The 19772-nt window shown below is 48.7% G+C and overlaps 1 protein-coding gene across 15 annotated transcripts in view; it reads right to left on the bottom strand.

Moving 5' to 3' along the window:
* Klc1 (kinesin light chain 1) overlaps positions 1 to 19772 on the bottom strand; it is a 48012-nt gene that overhangs the window by 24986 nt on the left and 3254 nt on the right. For all 15 annotated transcript variants that reach the window (XM_021179631.2, XM_021179639.2, XM_029484484.1 and 12 more), the window contains exons 2-7: positions 8943 to 9204; positions 6731 to 6961; positions 5381 to 5459; positions 4390 to 4615; positions 3337 to 3424; positions 2756 to 2857 (exon numbers count right to left, since the gene is read on the bottom strand). In XM_021179631.2, coding sequence (XP_021035290.1) covers positions 2756 to 2857; positions 3337 to 3424; positions 4390 to 4615; positions 5381 to 5459; positions 6731 to 6961; positions 8943 to 9203 — 987 coding nt within the window. In that variant the 5' untranslated portion in view covers position 9204. The remainder of the gene's footprint in view (positions 1 to 2755; positions 2858 to 3336; positions 3425 to 4389; positions 4616 to 5380; positions 5460 to 6730; positions 6962 to 8942; positions 9205 to 19772) is intronic.

Here is a 19772-nt window from a genome sequence, read left to right as displayed (position 1 = left end):
TCCTCAGCTCCCTCACCTCAACTTCAGAATCTCCTGCCTCTACCCACCAGGTGCTGGGATCGCAGGCTTGAGCTACGATGCCCGGCTCTTCCTTCTTCCTTTTATTTTTGGGGGATGGGGTGGGGTATCCGTTTATTAGTTTCATTAGATATGTGATCTTACTCTGCAGTGCAGGCTAGCCTGAAAGTTGCTATTTAGCCCAGGCTAGTTTTGAACTCTTGACTCCAGCTCAGGTGCTTCCACAGCCCTTAGTGTTTTGTCTAACTCATGGCAGGTGCTACTACAGAGCGCACCAGGAAGCTAAGGAAGCTGGGCTCACGAAGGCCTTGGTTACCGAGTTCAAATGCTGGACCCCAGGGGCTGGCTGCCCTCCGAGCAGTCCTACTCCTGCACACACACCCAGGGCCTCAGTGGGCTCATCCCTCCATCAACACCCATGTTCCCCATTCCCGCCGTCTCGTAAGCACACCTGCTATTCTTCTCTGACAAGTCTCAGCACCAAAAATCATCTTGCCAATCCTTTCCTTGCCTAGTCCTTGCCCTAGAATATAGACTCAAGTCTGCAAAAGCTTGGTGTCTTCCCTCAGCATCGTCCCTAGCAAAGGCGCCTGACACACATGGAAGAACAAACTCACAAAATAATTCCCTCCAAAGCCTGCTCAAGCACTGGGTCTGCTGGCACACACCTCAGTCACAGCACGCAAGGACGCAGAGACAAGCGGATCTCAGTGAGTTCAAGGCCAGCCTGGTCAACAGAGAGAGTTCCAAGACTACACAGAGAAAGCCTGTCTCAGGAAAAACTAAAAACAACACTGTCTCTCAGTGCTGCGCTCACTCCTGCGCACAGCCCAACGCCTTCTCCACACCCTCTCCCTGACTCTGAAACTGTAAAGCCAGTTAGCCAAGGTTCAGTTCAACCACAAACCCTCCCTGGAAAGCTGGCTAGGGACTGTAGAAGCCCTGTTCCCTCCTCTTCTGTGGCTCGGTCCTACCGATGCTCCATCCTGGCCCCAGCCAGTCAAGAGACAGTGCTCCGCCAAGCAGGAAGTTCTACAGGAAGCACTTCTGTAAACTTGGGGCAGGGGGTTGTTTTCTACAACAGACTTTCCTCCGGACTGGTACCAGGCTTCTGGACTCAACAGAGACCCTCCCCCTCAGCCCACCCGGCAGGTCACCTTAGAGACCTTCTCACCCTGGTCCCTCTTTACATGTACCCTGCTCTTGAACCTAGCACACACAACTCCACACACAACTCGACACTCCCCTTTCCTAAGTAAGCAAGCCATACACAATGAAGCCCTATCTACAGGGGCTGGAGCGCTGCCCCGGCAGTTAAAACACTTGCAGAAGCCCTGGGTTTCATGTCCAGCATCCGCGTGGTAGCTTACAACCATCTGTAGCTTCAGCGGGTTCACACCCAATGCCATCGTCTAACCTCTGAGGGTTCCATGATCCATGTGCTGCACAGACATACGTGCAGGCAAAACACTCAGACATAAAGTGGATAATGCTAGTAAAAATGTTTGAAAAATAATCTATACATTTGGTAATCCTTGCAATATGGCTCAAAATTCATGATCACTAGCCAGTTACGACTGATAAACAACTTTAAGAACTTTAACAATCTGGGGCTGGGGAGATAGCTCAGTGGTTAGGAGCATTAACTGCTCTTGCAGAGGACCTGAGTTCAGTTCCCAGCACTCACTACAGCAGCTCCAAGGGCTCTGGTGCCCTCTTCTGGCCTCTGCTGGCACCAAGCACACATCCAGTACACATACATGCTTGTAGGCAAAACATTCATATACACAAAATGAAAATAAATAAATCTTAAACCAAATGAAAACACAAATCGAACTGTGACCATTCATCCTGTCTAGTCCCCTGGGAACCTGGGAACCTGTGACAAATATAAATGTCCCCTGTGCCGTGGACTTGCTGTGCTGTTTGCTGCCCCTCCTACTTTGCACACTACAGGTGCTAACGCACTGTGTAAGGAAAGGTGTTGGTGTGCCGGTGCCAGCCTGGGCCTCGGTCTATAGCCCTGAGTGCTCTGCCTGTGCCACCGGAAGACATGCAGTGGAACTGGGATTGTTATTTAAGGTTTATGTGTTTCTGTGCATCACATGCACACCTGACGCTCACTGAAGCCAGAAGAAAACTTTGGATCTCCTAGAACTGGAGTTACAGTTGTGAGCCCCCACGTGGCTGCTGGGAATTGAACTTACATCTTCTGTAACAGCAGCCAGTGCTCTTAACTGCTGAGACATCTTTCTAGCTCCAGTAAACTTATTCTTGTTTTGAGATAGGGTCCCCATGTGAAGTCGTGATTGTCCTGAAACTCACTCTGTAGACCAGGCTGGCATTAAACACACAGAGATCCACCTGCCTTTTCCTCCCAAGTGCTGGGACCAAAGGCGTGTGCCACTGCACCTGAGAGAACTTAATCTTAAACTGAAGTATCTTTAATGACAAGAACGCACCATCAGTGAATGCAGAGACTGCTGCACTTCCCCTGCTACTCAGAACTTTTCTGGCCAACAGCAGGAGGAGTAAGGCTGAACACAGGAAGCCCCTTTCTGCCTTTCTGGAAGTTACTCTTAGTAAACAGATAATAAATAACAACATAGCACTGTGCTCGGTTCTCAAACCTTAAAATGATGTCATTCCCCGAGAGAGAGGGAGAGACAGAGACAGATAGACAGACAGACAGACAGAGAGAAATTAAATTCAGTGAAGAAGTGCAGCTGCCTCTCACCTTCTCCCTGATCTCCAGGGCTCGTTTACACAGCGGCTCCGCCTCCTTGTACTTCCCTCGCTTACCGTACAGTACTGCTAGGTTGTTGAGAGTCGCTGCCACCTGCCAAGACAGAAGGCCACAAGGAGCCAGTGTAAGAGTGGCCATGACAGGAGTCCCAGATCCTCCCACATGCATGGTGACACTCAGCAGATCAGAGGGACTCACTACAAAATGCATCATCACTGAAACTAAACAATCAACATGATCTTGATTCTTCAATTTCTCAAAGCCACAAAGGCAACCAAATCAGATCTCTGTACACATCTGAGCAGACACATAAAAAGACAGCACAGATTCTTAAGAACAAATCTAGAGGCCATGCGCCTTGATTTTGGATCAAAGTGAAGTGAGCCAATGATCTGAGGAGGTGACTTGACAAATCAGAGGGGACCCAAAGGTGTGAGTGTCACTACCTGAGCAGGCCCTACCGGTACCATCTGGGACAAGGTGGCTCTCAGACCCTCCCCGTTGGAATGAGCTGGACAAAAATGCATTGGGAAAATAAGCTGTAAAGGCCTGGAAGGAGGGGGTATACACACCGCGGGATGATCTCTGCCCAGGGTTTTCTCTCGGATAGCCAGGGCGTCATTCAGGAGGTTAGCTGCATCTTTATACTTGTTCTGATCCCTAAACCGAAACATACAGTCCTCGTTCAGCTGGAGGTCAGTCACGAACCCCACCAGTCTAGTTAGTTAGTAAGCCATTACTGATACCGAGGACTGAACGCCTGGGGTCCAGGCATACAAAGAATTTACTTCACCACAAAAGTCAGCCTGAACCGTTTTCAAATGCAATTTTGACTGCAGTGCTGGCCTATCGAGGCAGTCCAGAGAAGTGGACAGACAGAGTCTATAGGTAGGTCAGAGAGATTCTCTGCCAGCAGGAGTCAGCTGAAGCCAGAAGACTGTAGAGACTCAGACCTGCCCTAGACCTGTTTAGTCAGGGGACCAAGGATCAGGCCCAGCACAGTGAGACTGAAGCCCACCAGGATATTTAGATTAAAAGTGAAAATTTTAGAGCACTGTAAATCCCTTCAGTAAAATTCCAAGGAGAGTGCAGATGACTTTAAATATCCACTTAAGGAAAGGCACAGTGAAACACCTCACTCACTCCCTGACAGGAAGGAAGAAAGAACCTGCACTGCCCACACAGGGGCACCGTGGCAGGAGCACAAAGGGCACCACCCCTCTACAGAGCAGCTGGGCAGAACCATCAAAGCTTTAAAGAGAACCCGTTTCAGGAGATTATCCTAAGGGGGGAATTTTTTATATTAAGTGTGTGAGTGTTTTTCCTGTAATTACACAGACACACACAGGCCAAACACTCACATACATAAAATAAAACTGATTTTAAAGAAGTCGAAGTGACTGAGTTGGTCAGTGCAGAGGGCAAAAGGGCTACTCAGGCAGAGCTGGCCCGGAGCTACAGAGAGCACCTGGCTGGTCCTGCGAGACCCCTGCCACCAAGCTGGCTGAACATTCTAGATCAACTGCTAGCTGTCTGAAGCAGATAGGAAGGCTGGAAAGCTGTTTCATAGAGGCTCATGAAACACTGCCTCTCAGAAAGTTCAATGCAGTAACCCAAAGACTAGCCTGTACACCAGGGCCAAGATGTTGAGCATGGTGGCCACGTCGGGGTGGTCGTGGCCGGAAGTCTTCTCCAGATCCTCCAGGGCCTGCTTGCAGAGTGGCACCGCCACCTCGTAACGCCCCTGTGAAGCATACTGGATCACCAAGTTGTGGAGCGTGCGCAGCCTTGCAGGGATCTCATAGCCGCCCTGCTGGGCGGCAGCCGCAGCACTGCTGTGCTGCTGCTGGACTGCAGAGAAGGTACACGGCCGTGGTTAGGACAGAGTGGCTAACACATGGACAGCACCCTAGCTCCAGTCAGTGCATATGCTAGCCCATAGTCTCCTGGGGACCCATGAGCAAGCCAAGAGAAACAGCCCGTCGGGAACAGTGTGCTGCGGACTGACACCACCACAGGATTCCTCCAAGGGAGAACAGAAAGGGTAGGTCCTCTGACTTCTTTAACCCTGCAAAGACCCACGCCTATATACTAACTAACATCCCACCACACACTAACTACTATAAAGTTTGGGAAAGACAGAGGCAATCTCCCAGGTATGGTGGCACACACCTATAATCCCAAAATTAGAGAGGATGAGGCAAAAGAACGGAGAGTCTCAGGTCTAGGGCTGGAAAGATAGTTCAGTGGTTAGAGCACACACTTACTGCTCCTGCAAAGGACTGGGGTTCAGTTCCCAGCACGTACATGGCAGCTCACAACCAGCTGTAATTCCATTTCTAGGGGCTCTGCCACCCTCTTCTGACCTCTGTAGGCACCAGACACCCACCTGGTACATATACATACATGCAAATGAAACACTCATACACATGAAATAAAAATTTTTAATCTTAAAAAAAAAGGCCACCCTGGGCTACCATGTGAGACCTCGAGTGAGTAAATATAAATATATAGTAGTCTCACAAGCTAAGTATGCCAGGGCAGGACTGTCCTCAGAGAGGAAGCGGCCCCACACTACTCCACATTGAACGACACGGTCACATCCTCGCTACTCACTTCCTTGTCCTGGTTCGTCCTCGTCATTTGGGAAGAGGTCATCCAGCGGCTCTCTGGTGGAATCAGGGTCTTTGTCCTCCTACAAGAGACCCAGCGCGTCCTTCACTCTGGAGAACCCCCATGCTGCCTGCAAATCTCTTAACATAAAATTCCTTTTTACTTACTACAGACCAGGCAAGACAGCCAGTTTTTTACAGTTCAGAGTATGACAATCTGAGTGTGGCTTACCCAGCAGCTCAGTAAAGAGCAATGAGTTTACTAAACTTGCCTACCTTGGGCAAGGCCTGTGGGTAGGTAACCACCCCTATCCACACCCCCCCCGCCACCCCCCAAAAAGAAACAAATCGAAGGAGCCAAAGAGGGTTGGATAGATTAGAACTGAGGAAACCTAACTGTAGGCCATTGCCTGAAAAAACAGGCAGATCCTGACTGCATTTCTAGACCTTAGATTCTTTGGCTGTGTTCAGGTGAAGTTCTAGCAGACAAGCAAAGTCTTGCTGGAAATCCAAAATTAGTGGCAGGGAAAAAATGGTGTATTTATAATTCCCAAAGCAACAGGGGGAGGAGCTCCCTCATGCCATTCCTACAGAGGAGCTAAGGGCCTGTCAGTTTTACATCATAACTCCAACAGATTCCTCTCAGTGCCCAGGCAGAGACAGTGAGGAAAGCCAACGCCCTGGCCTGATGAGGGAACAAATGCGCGTCACCATTGGCGACAGCACCGCCAATGCAGAGGGGAACAGGAAAGCAAATCTCCCGGTGAAAACATCCCCTAGGATGAATAACGCATCCTTCAAAGATGCAGAGACCATGGGAGATGAAGAACCGTTTTATGAGATGTGACAGCCAAGAGGGGACAAGCATCAGGGCTGTGCCCAGTGGAAAGCATCTGCATGGCAGAGGTCTGCGTCCCATCTCCATCACCGACACACGCCTACACAACACACCACAACACGAGCCGCCTACCAACCAAGCCAGTACGAGCAAGCACCCACCCAACGCAACACACCTCATCTACTGGAAAGCCGAGCCTGCAGCTCTGAGCACAAAACACCAGTCACTAGATCCAACCTACGAGCACAGCTCAAGAGCAATGCCCAGTCAGAAGCACCAAGGAGCCTTATACTCTGTTCTTCTTCCAGGGTGGCTCTCGCTATGTAGGTCTGGCTGGCCTGGTACTCACCAGGCTAGCCTTGAACTTGCAGCAAACCTCCTGCCTCTGCCCCTCTGCCCCTGCCTCCCAGAGCGACGGTTTAGACGTGGGGTTACTGGATTACCTGGCTGAGATCTGCTCTTAGACAGCCTATGGACACGGCCTGAGCAGAGCGAGGCGGGCGGCCGAGCACTCACCGAGGGGGAGATGTCGTCGTCATACTTCTTCAGCTGGTTCATGAACTCCAGGTGTTTCTTCTCCTCCTCCAGCTGTGCCACCGACTGCTCGCTCTTCTGCAACTTCTGCTGCGTGTTGGCCAGCTCATCCCGCAGCCACTGGTTCTCCTGGCACAGACGTCGAACCTGAGCGCGGAGCTTCTGCTTCTCGGACTCCACAGCATTCAGGTGATTGGACAGCGCCATCATCACCTGATCAGAAGAGACGTTTACACACTGCAGCACGCCTTTGGAGGAGAGCCCGGAACACACACGTGCCTTGCGGTTCCAAATCACATTTACAAAAACCATTCTGTGTGTGCACATAAACAAGATCTGCCCTTTATTCCTCCTTTTACCCTTGGCACAGATCACACTGGATTCTCCTTTACCCTTGGCACAGATCACACTGAAATGAGTGTCACAGGACCATAAGCCTCACAGACCACACACTTGAGTGTCACAGGACACAGGACCATAGCCTGGCACATCTACAACCCGCCTCTCTGTGAGAGCATCTCCTCTTCTCATGCGTCCCACTTCTATGTGGACCAGCCAGCCTACCTTTGCACATTTCCGTTTACAGTGCAGGTAGAGGAGGGGCCAGTGGTAGAGCAGGGGAGGGCAGCATGTAAGTCGTCCTTACCACTAAGGCAGGGGAAGAATCCCGTAGCTACCAACAACTACTGAAGTACCGCACACTTCCAGCCATACTAAGACAAAAAAGACTCGAAAAAACAAAAACAAAAAAAAACAAAATACAAAAAAAAAACAGAGAAACCCTGTCTCGAAAAACCAAAAAAAAACAAAAAGGAGCAGAGGAAGGCAGAGGGGCTTCAGCCTGTGCCCTCTGCAGACCATGTGTCTACTGGTCCTGGTCACGGCATAGTAAGTGGGTCACCATCTTCCTAGGTATAAAACATGAAACACCAGAAGGAAGGCTTTTTCTTACTTTCTTGATTAAAACCTATCATCTAACAAGAAAAAAAAAAAAAATGTTTCCACATTCCTACCATCTTTCAACAACAGAACCAGAGGTGGGCAAACAGGTTAAGGAGTCTGCCACCAAGCCTGGTGACCTGAGTCCGACCCTGGGACCCATGTGGTAGTTTCCCATGGATTGATCTCTAACCTCCACGTGCAGACCATGGCAAGAATGTGCGCACCACACACAAAATAGCTAAGCCTGGCAAAGTAGTACCGGTCTTTAAACCTGGCAGAGGAAGAGGTAGGCAGATCTCTGTGAGTTTGAGGCCAGCTTGGAACTTCATAGAGTTCCAGGATAGCCAAACTATACAGAAAGAGACCTTGTCACAACAGTTACATAGAGCTGGGCGGTGGTGGCGCACGCCTTTAATCCCAGCACTTGGGAGGCAGAGGCAAGTAGATCTCTGAGTTCCAGGCCAGCCTGGTCTACAGAGTGAGTTCCAGGACAGCCAGGGCTACACAGAGAAACCCTGTCTCAAAAAAAAAAAAAAAAAAAAAGTTACATAGATAGACAGACAGACAGACAGATGGATAGATGGATGGATGACAGACAGGCAGATGGATGGATATATATATATATATATATGTATATACATATATTAAAAAAACAAACAAATAAAAACCACAGAACTTGGGGGAGACAATAGGCTCATATGAGACCCTGGGTTCCTCCCCAGAATAGTTTAACACAACACAAGGGAAGCTGTGGTTTATAACTAATATACCAAAGCGAAGATGGAAAATTTTAAACTGGAATCTAGGTGGTGACTTTTCTTTATAAAAGGCAAAACTGGTGATGCAGAAGTCTGCCTCTTGCTCATTCACTAACTGTACAAGTAAAACACTAGGGACGACGCCCAGCTCCAATGCAGAGATGCCGAGGGGTGGGTGGGTGGGTTGGTGGGTTGGGTTTTCAAGACAGGGTTTCTCTGTGTGATCCTGACTGTCCTGGAACTTGCTCTGTAGACCAGGCTGGTCTCAAACTCAGACAGATCTGCCTGCTTCTGCCTCCTGAGTGCTGGGATTAAAGTTGTGAGCCACCACTGGCCAGCCAGAGTGCTGAATGTTAACTGGCTTTACTGACAGGGCCACGGGCCTTCAGGGGAGCACATACGAATCCACTGATCTCATCTCTGTCAGATCCAAGGACTCAAAGTAACGTGGTCCTGCGGTTGCTGCGCGCTGACTGAGTGGCGGTCACTGGTACCTGCGCCTCGCTCAGGCCAAGCTCCAGCATCTCCAGGGACTTGCGGATCATGCTGGACTTCTCTTCCACCAGGTTGCTCTCGTCATCCTTCTTCAAGCACTTCAGCGTCTCCAGCAAACTCTGCAGGATGGAGTTGTGCTCGTTCTTCAGGGCTTCCAGCCCCTGGATCACTTGCTTGGTCTTGGAGATGATCTCATCCTGCGTGAGCTTCTCCAGCTTCTCTTCCTTTATGTACACCATTGTGGACATGTTGTCATACATCCTGCGGCGGGGAAGAAAATCAGACACACCGTTAAAACCTCAACAGCAAAGACCTGACAAAGCTGGAGAGGTGGCTCAGAGGTTAAGAGCACTTGCTCTTAAAGAGACCCCCAATTCAGTTCCCAGCACCCACATGGCAGCTTACAACGATCTGTAACTCCAATTCCAGGAGATTCAATGCCTTCTTCCAACCTCTGCAGGCACTGTATATATGTGGTACACAGACACAAACACACACACACAGGCAAAATATCAATACACACAAAACAAAAGTAAGTATTTTTAAGAATTATTAGCCAGGCAGTGGTGGTGTACACCTTTAATCCCAGAACTCGGGAGGCAGAAGCCAGTAGATATGTGAGTTTGAGGCCAGCCTGGTAGAGTGAGTTCCAGAATAGTTAGGGACCCTGTTTCAAAACACCAAGAAAAAAAAAGATAGGGACTCCAGCTCCTTCCACTGAAGGTGCTACTGGCAAACAATGGAGGAGAGCTGCTCGACAGACAGGAAAGAAACAGCAAATGCACCCTGGGAATCCATAAAAACATGAGCAGTCTCAAAATAAAGATGACTCCAGTTTCTGTATTGTCAATTTCTCTAGAAAAATGATTTGGGGCATAGCTAAGATGACTACATTACTTTTATAATCAATTGCCACAAATTTATTCATATGTAACATACACCTTTAATCCCAGTACTCAGGATGCAGAGGCAGGTGGATCTGAGTTTGAGGCCAGCCTGGTCTACAGAGTGAGTTTCAGGACAGCCAGGGCTACACAGAGAAACCCTGTCTCAAAAAAGATCGCACACATGCACAACCCCTCTTCCACTGCAGAACACATGAAAGGACCAAAAACAAAATTATCAAGGCCATGTTCTCTTTCTTTCTTCCTTTCCTTTCCCTTTCTTTCTTCCTTCCTTTCTTTCTTTCTTTCTTTCTTTCTTTCTTTCTTTCTTTCTTTTTTTTAAATGTGTGAGTGCTCTATCTGCCTGTATATCTGCATGCCAGAAGAGGGCATCAGATCCCATGACAGGCTGTGAGTGGTTGCTGGGAACTGAGCTCAGGACCTCTAGAAAAGCAGTCAGTGCTCTTAGTCGCGGAGCCACCTCTCCAGCCGAGGCCACGTTCTCCCTGCACTCACTGTCTCACTGTCCACTTATTTGGCTTCCGAGGCCACTGTTGTAAATGTACACTGTGTGGCAAGACAGGAGGAGGAGAGGACGCTGACTGGAAAATGACTGAGAATCAGGCGTTCTCCTGGCCTGGCCTAGGTCCCAGTCCTGGTACAGTATATTTTACTAAGTAAGACACTAAGGACCAGCTTTTGTTGAAGATCGACCTGTAGGTGTAATCAGGAGCACGAGCCAAGAGCAGGGCAGGGCACCGGGACTAGAGGGTGAGGAACAAAAGCATACGGACCGTCCCGTCCTCCTCACCTGAGAGCCGAGCACTTAAACTTCCCAAGAGTGAAGCATGAATGCTTGCTCTTTCCCATTCAAAATGAACCAAGCATTACACCAAAACTTACTCTCAAGCTCGGCCCTGGAATCCATGTCTGTAAGAATCTGCCCTCGGGACACAGAGACCATAGATAGCACAAGCTAAAAAGCATGTCCTGAGACAACGCCTGGCAGTGGGCTGCGGGGGACCACAGAAGCTGAGCCTGAGGCCTGAAAGGGGGCTGAGGGGCTGCCGGAGAACACAACAGACCATTGCACATTAAAGCCAAGCCACGGCTGAGTTCTATCCCCCAGCACACAGACATAAGACACACACACACACACACACACACACACACACACTCTATCCCCCAGCACACAGACATAAGACACACACACACACACACACACACACACACACACACACACGAGAGAGAGAGAGAGAGAGAGAGAGAGAGAGAGAGAGAGAGAGAGAGCAAGCCTGATGGGAGAGAATGTGTTTAGGGTTTGGGGCTATCGGGTTCCTGAGAAATGAGACGGGTGTGGGTATGAGACAGGCTGTGAATCCGGGGAGACAGGCACTAAGCCCAGCCTTCCTGAGACTCGGCAGTCAGCAGTCTCACTTGTGGGGCTGTTAGGAGCATAGTCTCAGGGTACCAGACACAGGAGTTCTTCAGTAACTGCCCAATCTCCCAGCCTGCTATAAAGACTGAGGCGATTCCTGGTGAGCCAGCCTGGGCTTGCAGACACACTGCTCAGGACTGGACTCCACGACTTTTTGAGTACCTTCTTGCCAGGTTACTCCAGCACTTTGTTAGATACCCGTTGTTTTTCCTGAAGCGAAATTTGCCTCCTTGTAAATCCTACCCACAGAGTTCGTCTCATTCTTCTAAAATACACAAGCAAGGCACAGAGTCTAACACCTGCAACCCTAACACAGGGAAGCTGAAGCAAAGCAAGAGGGCTGCTATGAATCTGAGGCCTTCCTGAGCTACAATCGAACAACAATCAAAACCAAAATCACCCGAACAGGAGGAGTGGGTGGGGCTAGGGAAAGGGCTCCGCAGTTAACAGCACGGGTTCTTCTCTGAGGACCTGGCCCCATGCCAAGCACTATCAGGGCAATGGGAGACTGTCTTTTTTTTTTTTTTTTTAAGNTTTNTTTATTTATTATATGTAAGTACACTGTAGCTGTCTTCAGACACTCCAGAAGAGGGCGCCAGATCTCGTTACGGATGGTTGTGAGCCACCATGTGGTTGCTGGGATTTGAACTCTGGACCTTCGGAAGAGCAGTCGGGTGCTCTTACCCACTGAGCCATCTCACCAGCCCCGGGAGACTGTCTTTAACTCATCCTGGGGAATCTGACACCTTCTTCCGGCCTCTGCAGGAACTGCACAGATGTGATGCACATGCATGCATGTGTGCATGCATGGAAGCAGAGCAACCGCACACATAAAAATGGAGGTTACATGGAGATTTAACGAAACATGTTTTTGAAACAAGTCATCCAGTGGGGCGGTGGTGGCGCACGCCTTTAATCCCAGCACTCGGGAGGCAGAGGCAGGCGGATTTCTGAGTTCGAGGCCAGCCTGGTCTACAGATCAAGTTCCAGGACAGAAACCCTGTTTCAGAAAAACAAAAACAAAACAAAACAAATTCAGTGTGTTCAGAAGTTCTAATCTTGGTCCATTGTTACATTAGTCTATTTTTTTTTATTGTGGCAGAAAGATCCTTTCTGCATCTGAAGAAAAGCCTTGAAGGTCTAGACTTCTAGCCTGTTAGACACCCCACCCCTGCTGGCAAACAGAAAGCAGTGTGAAATATGTGTTAGTGTAGCAGGTATGTGTGCAGGACAGGATGTCGAGAAGCCTTGGTTAGAGCGGAGGGAACGCAAGTCACATCAGCTTGTCTCAGCTCTCCATGGTGTAAGTGGAAACCATGACAGTCATGAAATGACCTGCAGGTTTATTTTCATAAAATACAAGTATGAAAATGCCCTCCAAAACTGTTTAGCCTATGCCAGCCTCCTACTCCACACATAGCTGGTGAACTTGAACTTCGTTTGAAAAAGTGTATGAGCTCATGTGCACTCTCACTCTCTCGCTTGGCTGACTAAACAAATGTAAAAACATAGTTATGTCGGTCAAAATGATTAAGCTTGTAGCTGCCAAAATAATATTAGCTGTTCTCAGAGAAATAACCATAACAAAAATAACAGTCCTCAGAAGAATTCTCCTACCCCTGCCCCACACTAAATTCTGAGAAAAGACCACAAACCGCCCTGACCTTGCTAGGATTCCCTGTGACGTTAATAGCTGACCCCTAAGTTCAAAATGTACTATTGCTCTGCTGAGCAAATCCTAATAACCCACCATGGGGGCAGGCAAAGTGAGTCACTGGGCCAGCGGCAGTCACTATGCAAACCAACCAATGCCTGAGAAGGCTACCTGCTACACCAATGAGAATAAGCCAGAGACCCTGCTGCTCAAACCTGTCCCTTACAAGGTATAAAAAGTGTGTTCTTTCTTTGTCCTGGGTCTCTCCTCTGGCCTGCATGCTGAGAAGGGAGTCCACAATATGTGGGATCAATAAAAATCCTCTTGTGGTTTGCAGCGATGGCGGTCTATGTGGTCTTTGTGAGTGAGGGTCTTTTGATGAACTCCAACACTACCATGGGTTGTAGGACTCAAACTCAGATTGTCAGGCAAGCATTTGTATTTGCTGAGCCATCATGCCCAGCCCCGGCCTTGAGTTTATGATCATTTTACCTTCCAAGTGCTAAGACTACAAGTGTATATCACCACACCCAGTTTATGGGGAGCTGGGATTGACCCAGGTCTTCCTACATCCTAGGCAAGCACTTTGCCAACACAATTTCACTGACCCACTCCTGAGAAAGCATCTCACTCCGTAGCCTGGGCTGACTGAAACTCATTACAATCACGGCAGTCCTCCTGCCTCAGCTTACCAAGCGTTGAAATCAAAGTGAGTCACCATACCAGGTCTCCTGGTGTTTTAGGAGCTTAATTCGGATATTGGACTTATTAAAAATGGGGAATTTTATGTAATGTGTCTTACATCTCACTTGAAAAGAGAGAGAGACAAAGAGAGAGAAAGAGAGAGAGAATGTGGTAGAAATTCAGGTCTGAATGAGTACAGAGCAAAGGGCAGCTGGGAGATGACACACAGGCAGCCTGCAGTGCTGAGATATTGGGTAAATCCCAGCATCACAGCAAAGAGGAAGGTACATGCTGGGGGAAGGGGTGGACAGAGAAAACATGGACACTCTTGCACGTCTTGAGACGTGTACTGCACAGAAGACATTCCCAAACGCTCTGTGTGTTTCCAGTGGACCCACCAGACACTAGCAGCACCCAGGAGATGCTGAGGTCACAGACGGCCCAATTGCACTATCACAGTACACAGACGGTCACCCCAAACAGCACCAAGCACAAGTCGGAGAATAGTCTGGAGGGAGCGACGGGTGCTATGTGTTTGGAGAAACAGATGACCAGTCTAGAACTAGATTACAGTGTCGCAGTGTACTGTGGGCTCAATGAGGTAAGTGTCAAAAAGACAAAATTAAACACAGACCTGGCAGGCCCATCTGATCATAGGCGACATATGCTTGCACAAAGAGCTGCGCACAAATGCTCTGAAAAGTAAAACGCTGGGCAGATAAAAAGAAACATGCACAACTCCTAACAGCAGACGTGGAAACAACTCAAAGACTCATCAATACACAGGCACACAAAGTGTGGCCCCAGCCCACAGAGGAACGGTGCTCGGTGCTTGGCTGTAAGAAAGGGACCCTGGTGGTACACTGAGCTCAAAGCCAACCGGGGCCACACAGCAAGACTCCATCTCAAAACAATACCAAAAAGTCAGAGGGGAAAACAGGCAAAGCTGCTGTCAGGAATGTCACTGCTGGATGCAGTGATGAGTTCAGTGAAGCAAGAGATGGGAGAGCAGGGAGCAGAGGCCTCTGCAACCACACAACGGTTGCCAACAGACTAAAGAGTCTCAGGGAGAGTCTCTCAGTCTTTCCCAAACCAACCATACAATAGTTGAAAAAGTAAACAGAGCCTAGCTCACAAGATGTCAATAAATAACTGTTTCCATGGTGACCGCTCTCTCCAGCTACTCCCTGCTCATCCTTGTTGTTTGGCTTTTGAAGCAGGGTTTCTCTGGGTGGCCCTGGGTGGCCTGGAACTCACTCTACAGACAGACTCAGGGGATCCACCTCCCTCTGGACTACTAGCCTGTGCTACCAATGCCCGTCTTTTTCTTTTTCTTTTTCTTTTTCTTTTTTTTTTTTTTTTTTTTTTTTTTTTTTAATTTTTCACCAGCCTAGGCTGACCACAAACTCACACTTTCTGGCCTCCTGTCCTTTCTTAGGAATCACTCCGGGGCTGGGAATGAAGCTCAGTGACAAAGCATCATTGATACGGAAGGTCCTGAGCTCACGCCTCAGCACGGTCCGGATACTACCGAGGCATTTCCAGAGCATCAGCAGCAGAGCCCTTGCAGGACTCTCAGCCTTCACAGCCAGCATCTCCTCTGTCTAACCTCGGTCTGTAACTACCCGCACTAATCCTTTCATCTCCTCTCCTAATGTAAATCCTAACAATGAACTCAAGGAACTCGGTAGTGCAGTGGTTGCCCAGTGGCCAGGGTTCAATACCCAGCACTCCATAAAACTAGAAGAGGTGACACAGGTCTACAGCCACAGTACTCAGGAGGTAAAGACAGGAAGATCACAAGTTCAAGGTCACTCTTGACCACACAGCAACTAAAAACCAACCTGAGTTACATGAGACCTGGGTCACGGCACTGCACAACACACACGGGCGCGCACGCACACACACACACACCAGGAACCCATGATGGCAAAAAAAAAAAAAAGAATCTATAAAGTAAAATGTGTATAAAAAAAAAACTAGCCAGGCAGTGGTGGTACACACCTTTAATCCCAGCACTCGGGAGGCAGAGGCAGGCGGATTTCTGAGTTCAAGACCAGCCTGGTCTACAGAGTGAGTTCCAGGACAGCCAGGGATACACAGTTACACAGAGAAATTCTGTCTAGAAAAACCAAAGTGGATCTTTCCACTTAAAAAAAAAAAAAGACCTATAATAGCAGCCATTATAACTGTTTACCTGCAAACACCACAGATGGTTACAATAAGATCATCTGCTTGCCTTTCTAGGATTTTTGTTATAGACATAGTGGTATCCACCTCTAGACCTAACAACATCCAGGAGGCAGAAAACAGGTGGATCTCTGTGAGTTCAAGGCCATCTTGGTATCTGACAGCTAGAAGTACAGAGTTCCTGTATCAAAAGCCAAAAAGGAAAAAAACAAGCAAGCAAGCAAGCAAGCAAGCAAGCAAGCAAGCGAAAGGAAAGGAAAGGAAAGGAAAGGAAAGGAAAGGAAAGGAAAGGAAAGGAAAGGAAAGGAAAGGAAAGGAAAGGAAAGGAAAGGAAAGGAAAGGAGCCAGGTGTGGTAACTCAAGCCTTTAATCCTAGCAATGAGAGGCAGAGGCAGATCTCTGTGAGTTCAAAACCAGCCTTGTCCACATAGTGAGTTCCAGGACAGCCAGGGCTACTTAGTGATACCCTGTCTAAACACACACACACACACACACACACACACACACACAAAGAACCCTACCTCCCCAAGTGATTATCCAATACGTAGTGATCAGCAAAGAAATCATACATACAATATGGAATAAGTAGCTTCTATTTATATATTTAGGAACACACAATTTAAAGAAACAGAATTTCTTAATCCCAGCACTCGGGAGGGAGAGGCAGGTGGATTTCTGAGTTCGAGGCCAGCCTGGTCTACAAAGTGAGTGCCAGGACAGCCAGGGCTATACAGAGAAACCCTGTCTCGAAAAAAAAAAAGAAAAAAGAAAAGAAAAAGAGAAAAAACGAAAAGAAATAATTTTTAAAGAATAGAAGTGGTAAGTTTGAGAGAGAGCAATGCACATTGGAAGGGCTCAGGGGAAGGAAGGGAAGGAAGAAAATGATGGAGTTCTATTTTGATTTTTTTGTTTTTAAAAATGCTTTTGCCTGTTGTGGTGACTCAGCCTTTAATTCCAGACTTGGGAAGCAGAGGCAGGTGGATCTCTGTGAGGTCAGGCCAGCCTGAACAGGTCTATAGTGAGTTCCAGGACAGTCAGGGCTCCACAGAGAGATGGTGTCTCAATTGTAGGCAAATGGTGCCAGCGTTCACATGAGGCTGAGACTCTGAGAAGCACATGTGTGTCAAAGGCTGACATGGAAGCACTGAGGGACTGTCCAAAGCCTGCTCTGTCTCATTAACTCACACTCTGTCAGGAGGACAGAGGGACCACAGCACCCACTTCACCAAGCTCAGTCTAGTCATGGGCGAGGTACCTGCAGAGGCCTCTGGACGTAAGTAAGAGTCCACACTAGGCATTAGAACTCAGGGGAGACCCATGGCTTAAACTGAGCTAACGAGAGGCCGGCTTGGTGGCACACACCTTCAATTCCAGCATTTAGGAGGCAGAGCCAGAAAGATCTCTGAGTTCCAGGCTGGCCTGGTCCACACAAGCTGAGTTGTAGGTCAGCCAGGGCCACATACTGATACCCTGACTTAAAACAAACAAAAGAACTCAGAGGTAATGGGGATATTTTAGAACCAAAGAAATCATTTAATTCCCTTAAAAGGCTTTATTATTTATTTATTTATTCCAGTGTTATTGTCTAAATCCAAAAAACATGACTCACTTTTACCTCCAAATATTAGTAAAAACAAAAGCACAAGTCAATTTTCAGACTTGTTGAGGGTTTTTGTTTTATGTTTACTAGAGTGGAGTGATAGAGATTGACCCAGGTCTTGTACATACCAGGCCAGCGCTCTACCACTGAGCCACACACCCAGACGTGCTCAGTCCCTGAGATACCGCCTTGCCATGATGTAATCTAGGCTGGCCTTGCACTCAGTCTTCTGCCTCAGCTTCTTAAGGGCTGGAGGTGTAGGGTACACCACCACACTAGACCATGAGGACTAACTACTTTGGGTTGTTTGTTTGCTTGCTTGCTTGAGACAGGGTCTCCCTACATATAGTCCTCTGGCTGTCCTCTGAACTCACTCTGAGGACCAGTCTGGCCACAAACTCACAGAGATTCACCTGCCACTGCCTCCCTCCTGCTGGGATTAAAGGTGTGCACCATCATGCTTAGCCCTCATCAGGATGCCCAGACAGCAAGTAGGTTCTTATACCAAGTACCTCAGCTCCTGTTACGAGGTGCAAGGAGGCTGGGGGCAGGGGGAGCCCCCAGCAAACCCCTGAATAGTTAGCAGTAACCTCCTAGAGGCCAAATCCAGAAGACCTCCCAGTCCAGCTGGTCTTGACAACCCTCTTCTCCCAAAGTCCCAGGGCAGTCTCCCTTAGGGGCTCTCCACCAGGCAGTCGGCGTGATGGCACAGCTGGCCCTCTCTGGAATGCTGATTCACTCTCACATCGCCATCTCCAGCCTTACTGTCTTAGCTCCAGGCCTGCATCTCTAGCTAGTTCACTGGGCCTCCCACAAGCACCTGGAATTTATCATATCCAAAAGTAAACATCATCTTGTCCTCTCCCCATTCTCTATAACAGGGTGGGTGTCACCAGCCAGTGAGTCACCAAAAACCAAAGAAGCTATTCTAAATGCCTTCCTTCAACCAACACTTAGTGAGTGCTGACTGTGCACCAAGCACTGACCAGGAAGGCAAGGATGGGTGCCACCCTTGCGGAGACGAGGAATGCATGAGCAGACAGACAGAAAACAAAGTTAGTGAAGGTAGGCCAGGGGCTGGCAGCAAGTTGGAAGTAAAGAGCAGCGCTGCTTTTACAGAGGACCTAGGTTCAGTTCCCAGCTCACAACTATTGGTAACTTCAGCTCTGAGGGAGCCTTTTCTGGTTGCCTCGGACACCAGGTATACATGTAGTATGCATGCATGCATGAAGACAAACGCTAATACACATAAATGTATAATAATAATAATAATAATAATAATAATAATAAAGTGCAGCGCTGTCTGTAGGGGGCACTACCTAGAAAGGTCAGCAGGATGGGGCAGAACCTCCGCCTTTATCTCAGCTCAGTGCACCTGGCTGCACTGTAGTGGAGTCAGAGCAGCCAGAGAGACAAGCAGGACACTACAGAGAACTTCAGTAGCTGACTCATGGTCCACTGGCATGGTGTGCACAGGCTCACCCTGACACAATGCTGAGTCCCCCAACCCTCGCCGCCTGCCTCTCCCAGACTACTGCATTGTAGTTCCCACTGACCACCAACTCAGCCACTTCTGCACCTCCAGCCACTGTCCTAACACTCACAAGACTAAGGTGGATGCTTCCTAACCAGCTTGCCCCTGCACAGCACCGCCCGCACCACTGCCCTTACCTTCCTGCTCTAACCACCAAGCCCGCTCTCTTCTCACCTGCCTCCCGCCTTCTCCTTCCAACTGCAGAGCAGAGCAGGAGCACCTCCTTAGCTCTGCCTACCACCACAGGAGCATTTCCTAGCCTCCCCTCCCCTCCCCCACCCTGCTAGGACAGGCCTCAACCACAACCCACTCAGGCCTTATTTCCTCCCGTCAGCACCACACATAGCCAATCTGCACTTGCCTCTGATTTGTCCAACAAGAGCCTCCTCACCACTCACACTGGGTCTGAACTCTTTTGGGAACTACCCATACCAGGATCCCTAATAGTACAGTGCTGCACAGTGGATTCTCAGCACTTAACACTCCCTCGAGCCCACACTTCCACAGTCCTAATCCAACATCGTTATTCTTTTTGTTTCTTACTTCGTTTGAAGGAGACTCTGTGTAGCACAAGCTGGCCTCCCAATCCTTCTGCCCTGCCCTCCAAGAACGCCTGTGCCACCATGCCCGGCCTTCAACATTTTCACTCTGTGCTCTAAAACTTGACACTCTCTTGCTCAGCATGCAAGTCACTTTCTTGTTGCATAATCTGCTTTCTGACAGTCACTCAATTAAGAACTTCTGGCTTCAGAAAAGTCACTCCAGGTTTTCTTTCTAGTACTTTTTTTTTTTTTGGTTTTTTTGAGACAGGGTTTCTCTGTGTAGTCGTGGCTGTCCTGGAACTC

Source organism: Mus caroli, chromosome 12 (assembly GCF_900094665.2).
Source record: "Mus caroli chromosome 12, CAROLI_EIJ_v1.1, whole genome shotgun sequence".
Lineage (NCBI taxonomy): Eukaryota > Metazoa > Chordata > Mammalia > Rodentia > Muridae > Mus > Mus caroli.
This window is presented reverse-complemented; position numbering and strand designations above follow the sequence as displayed.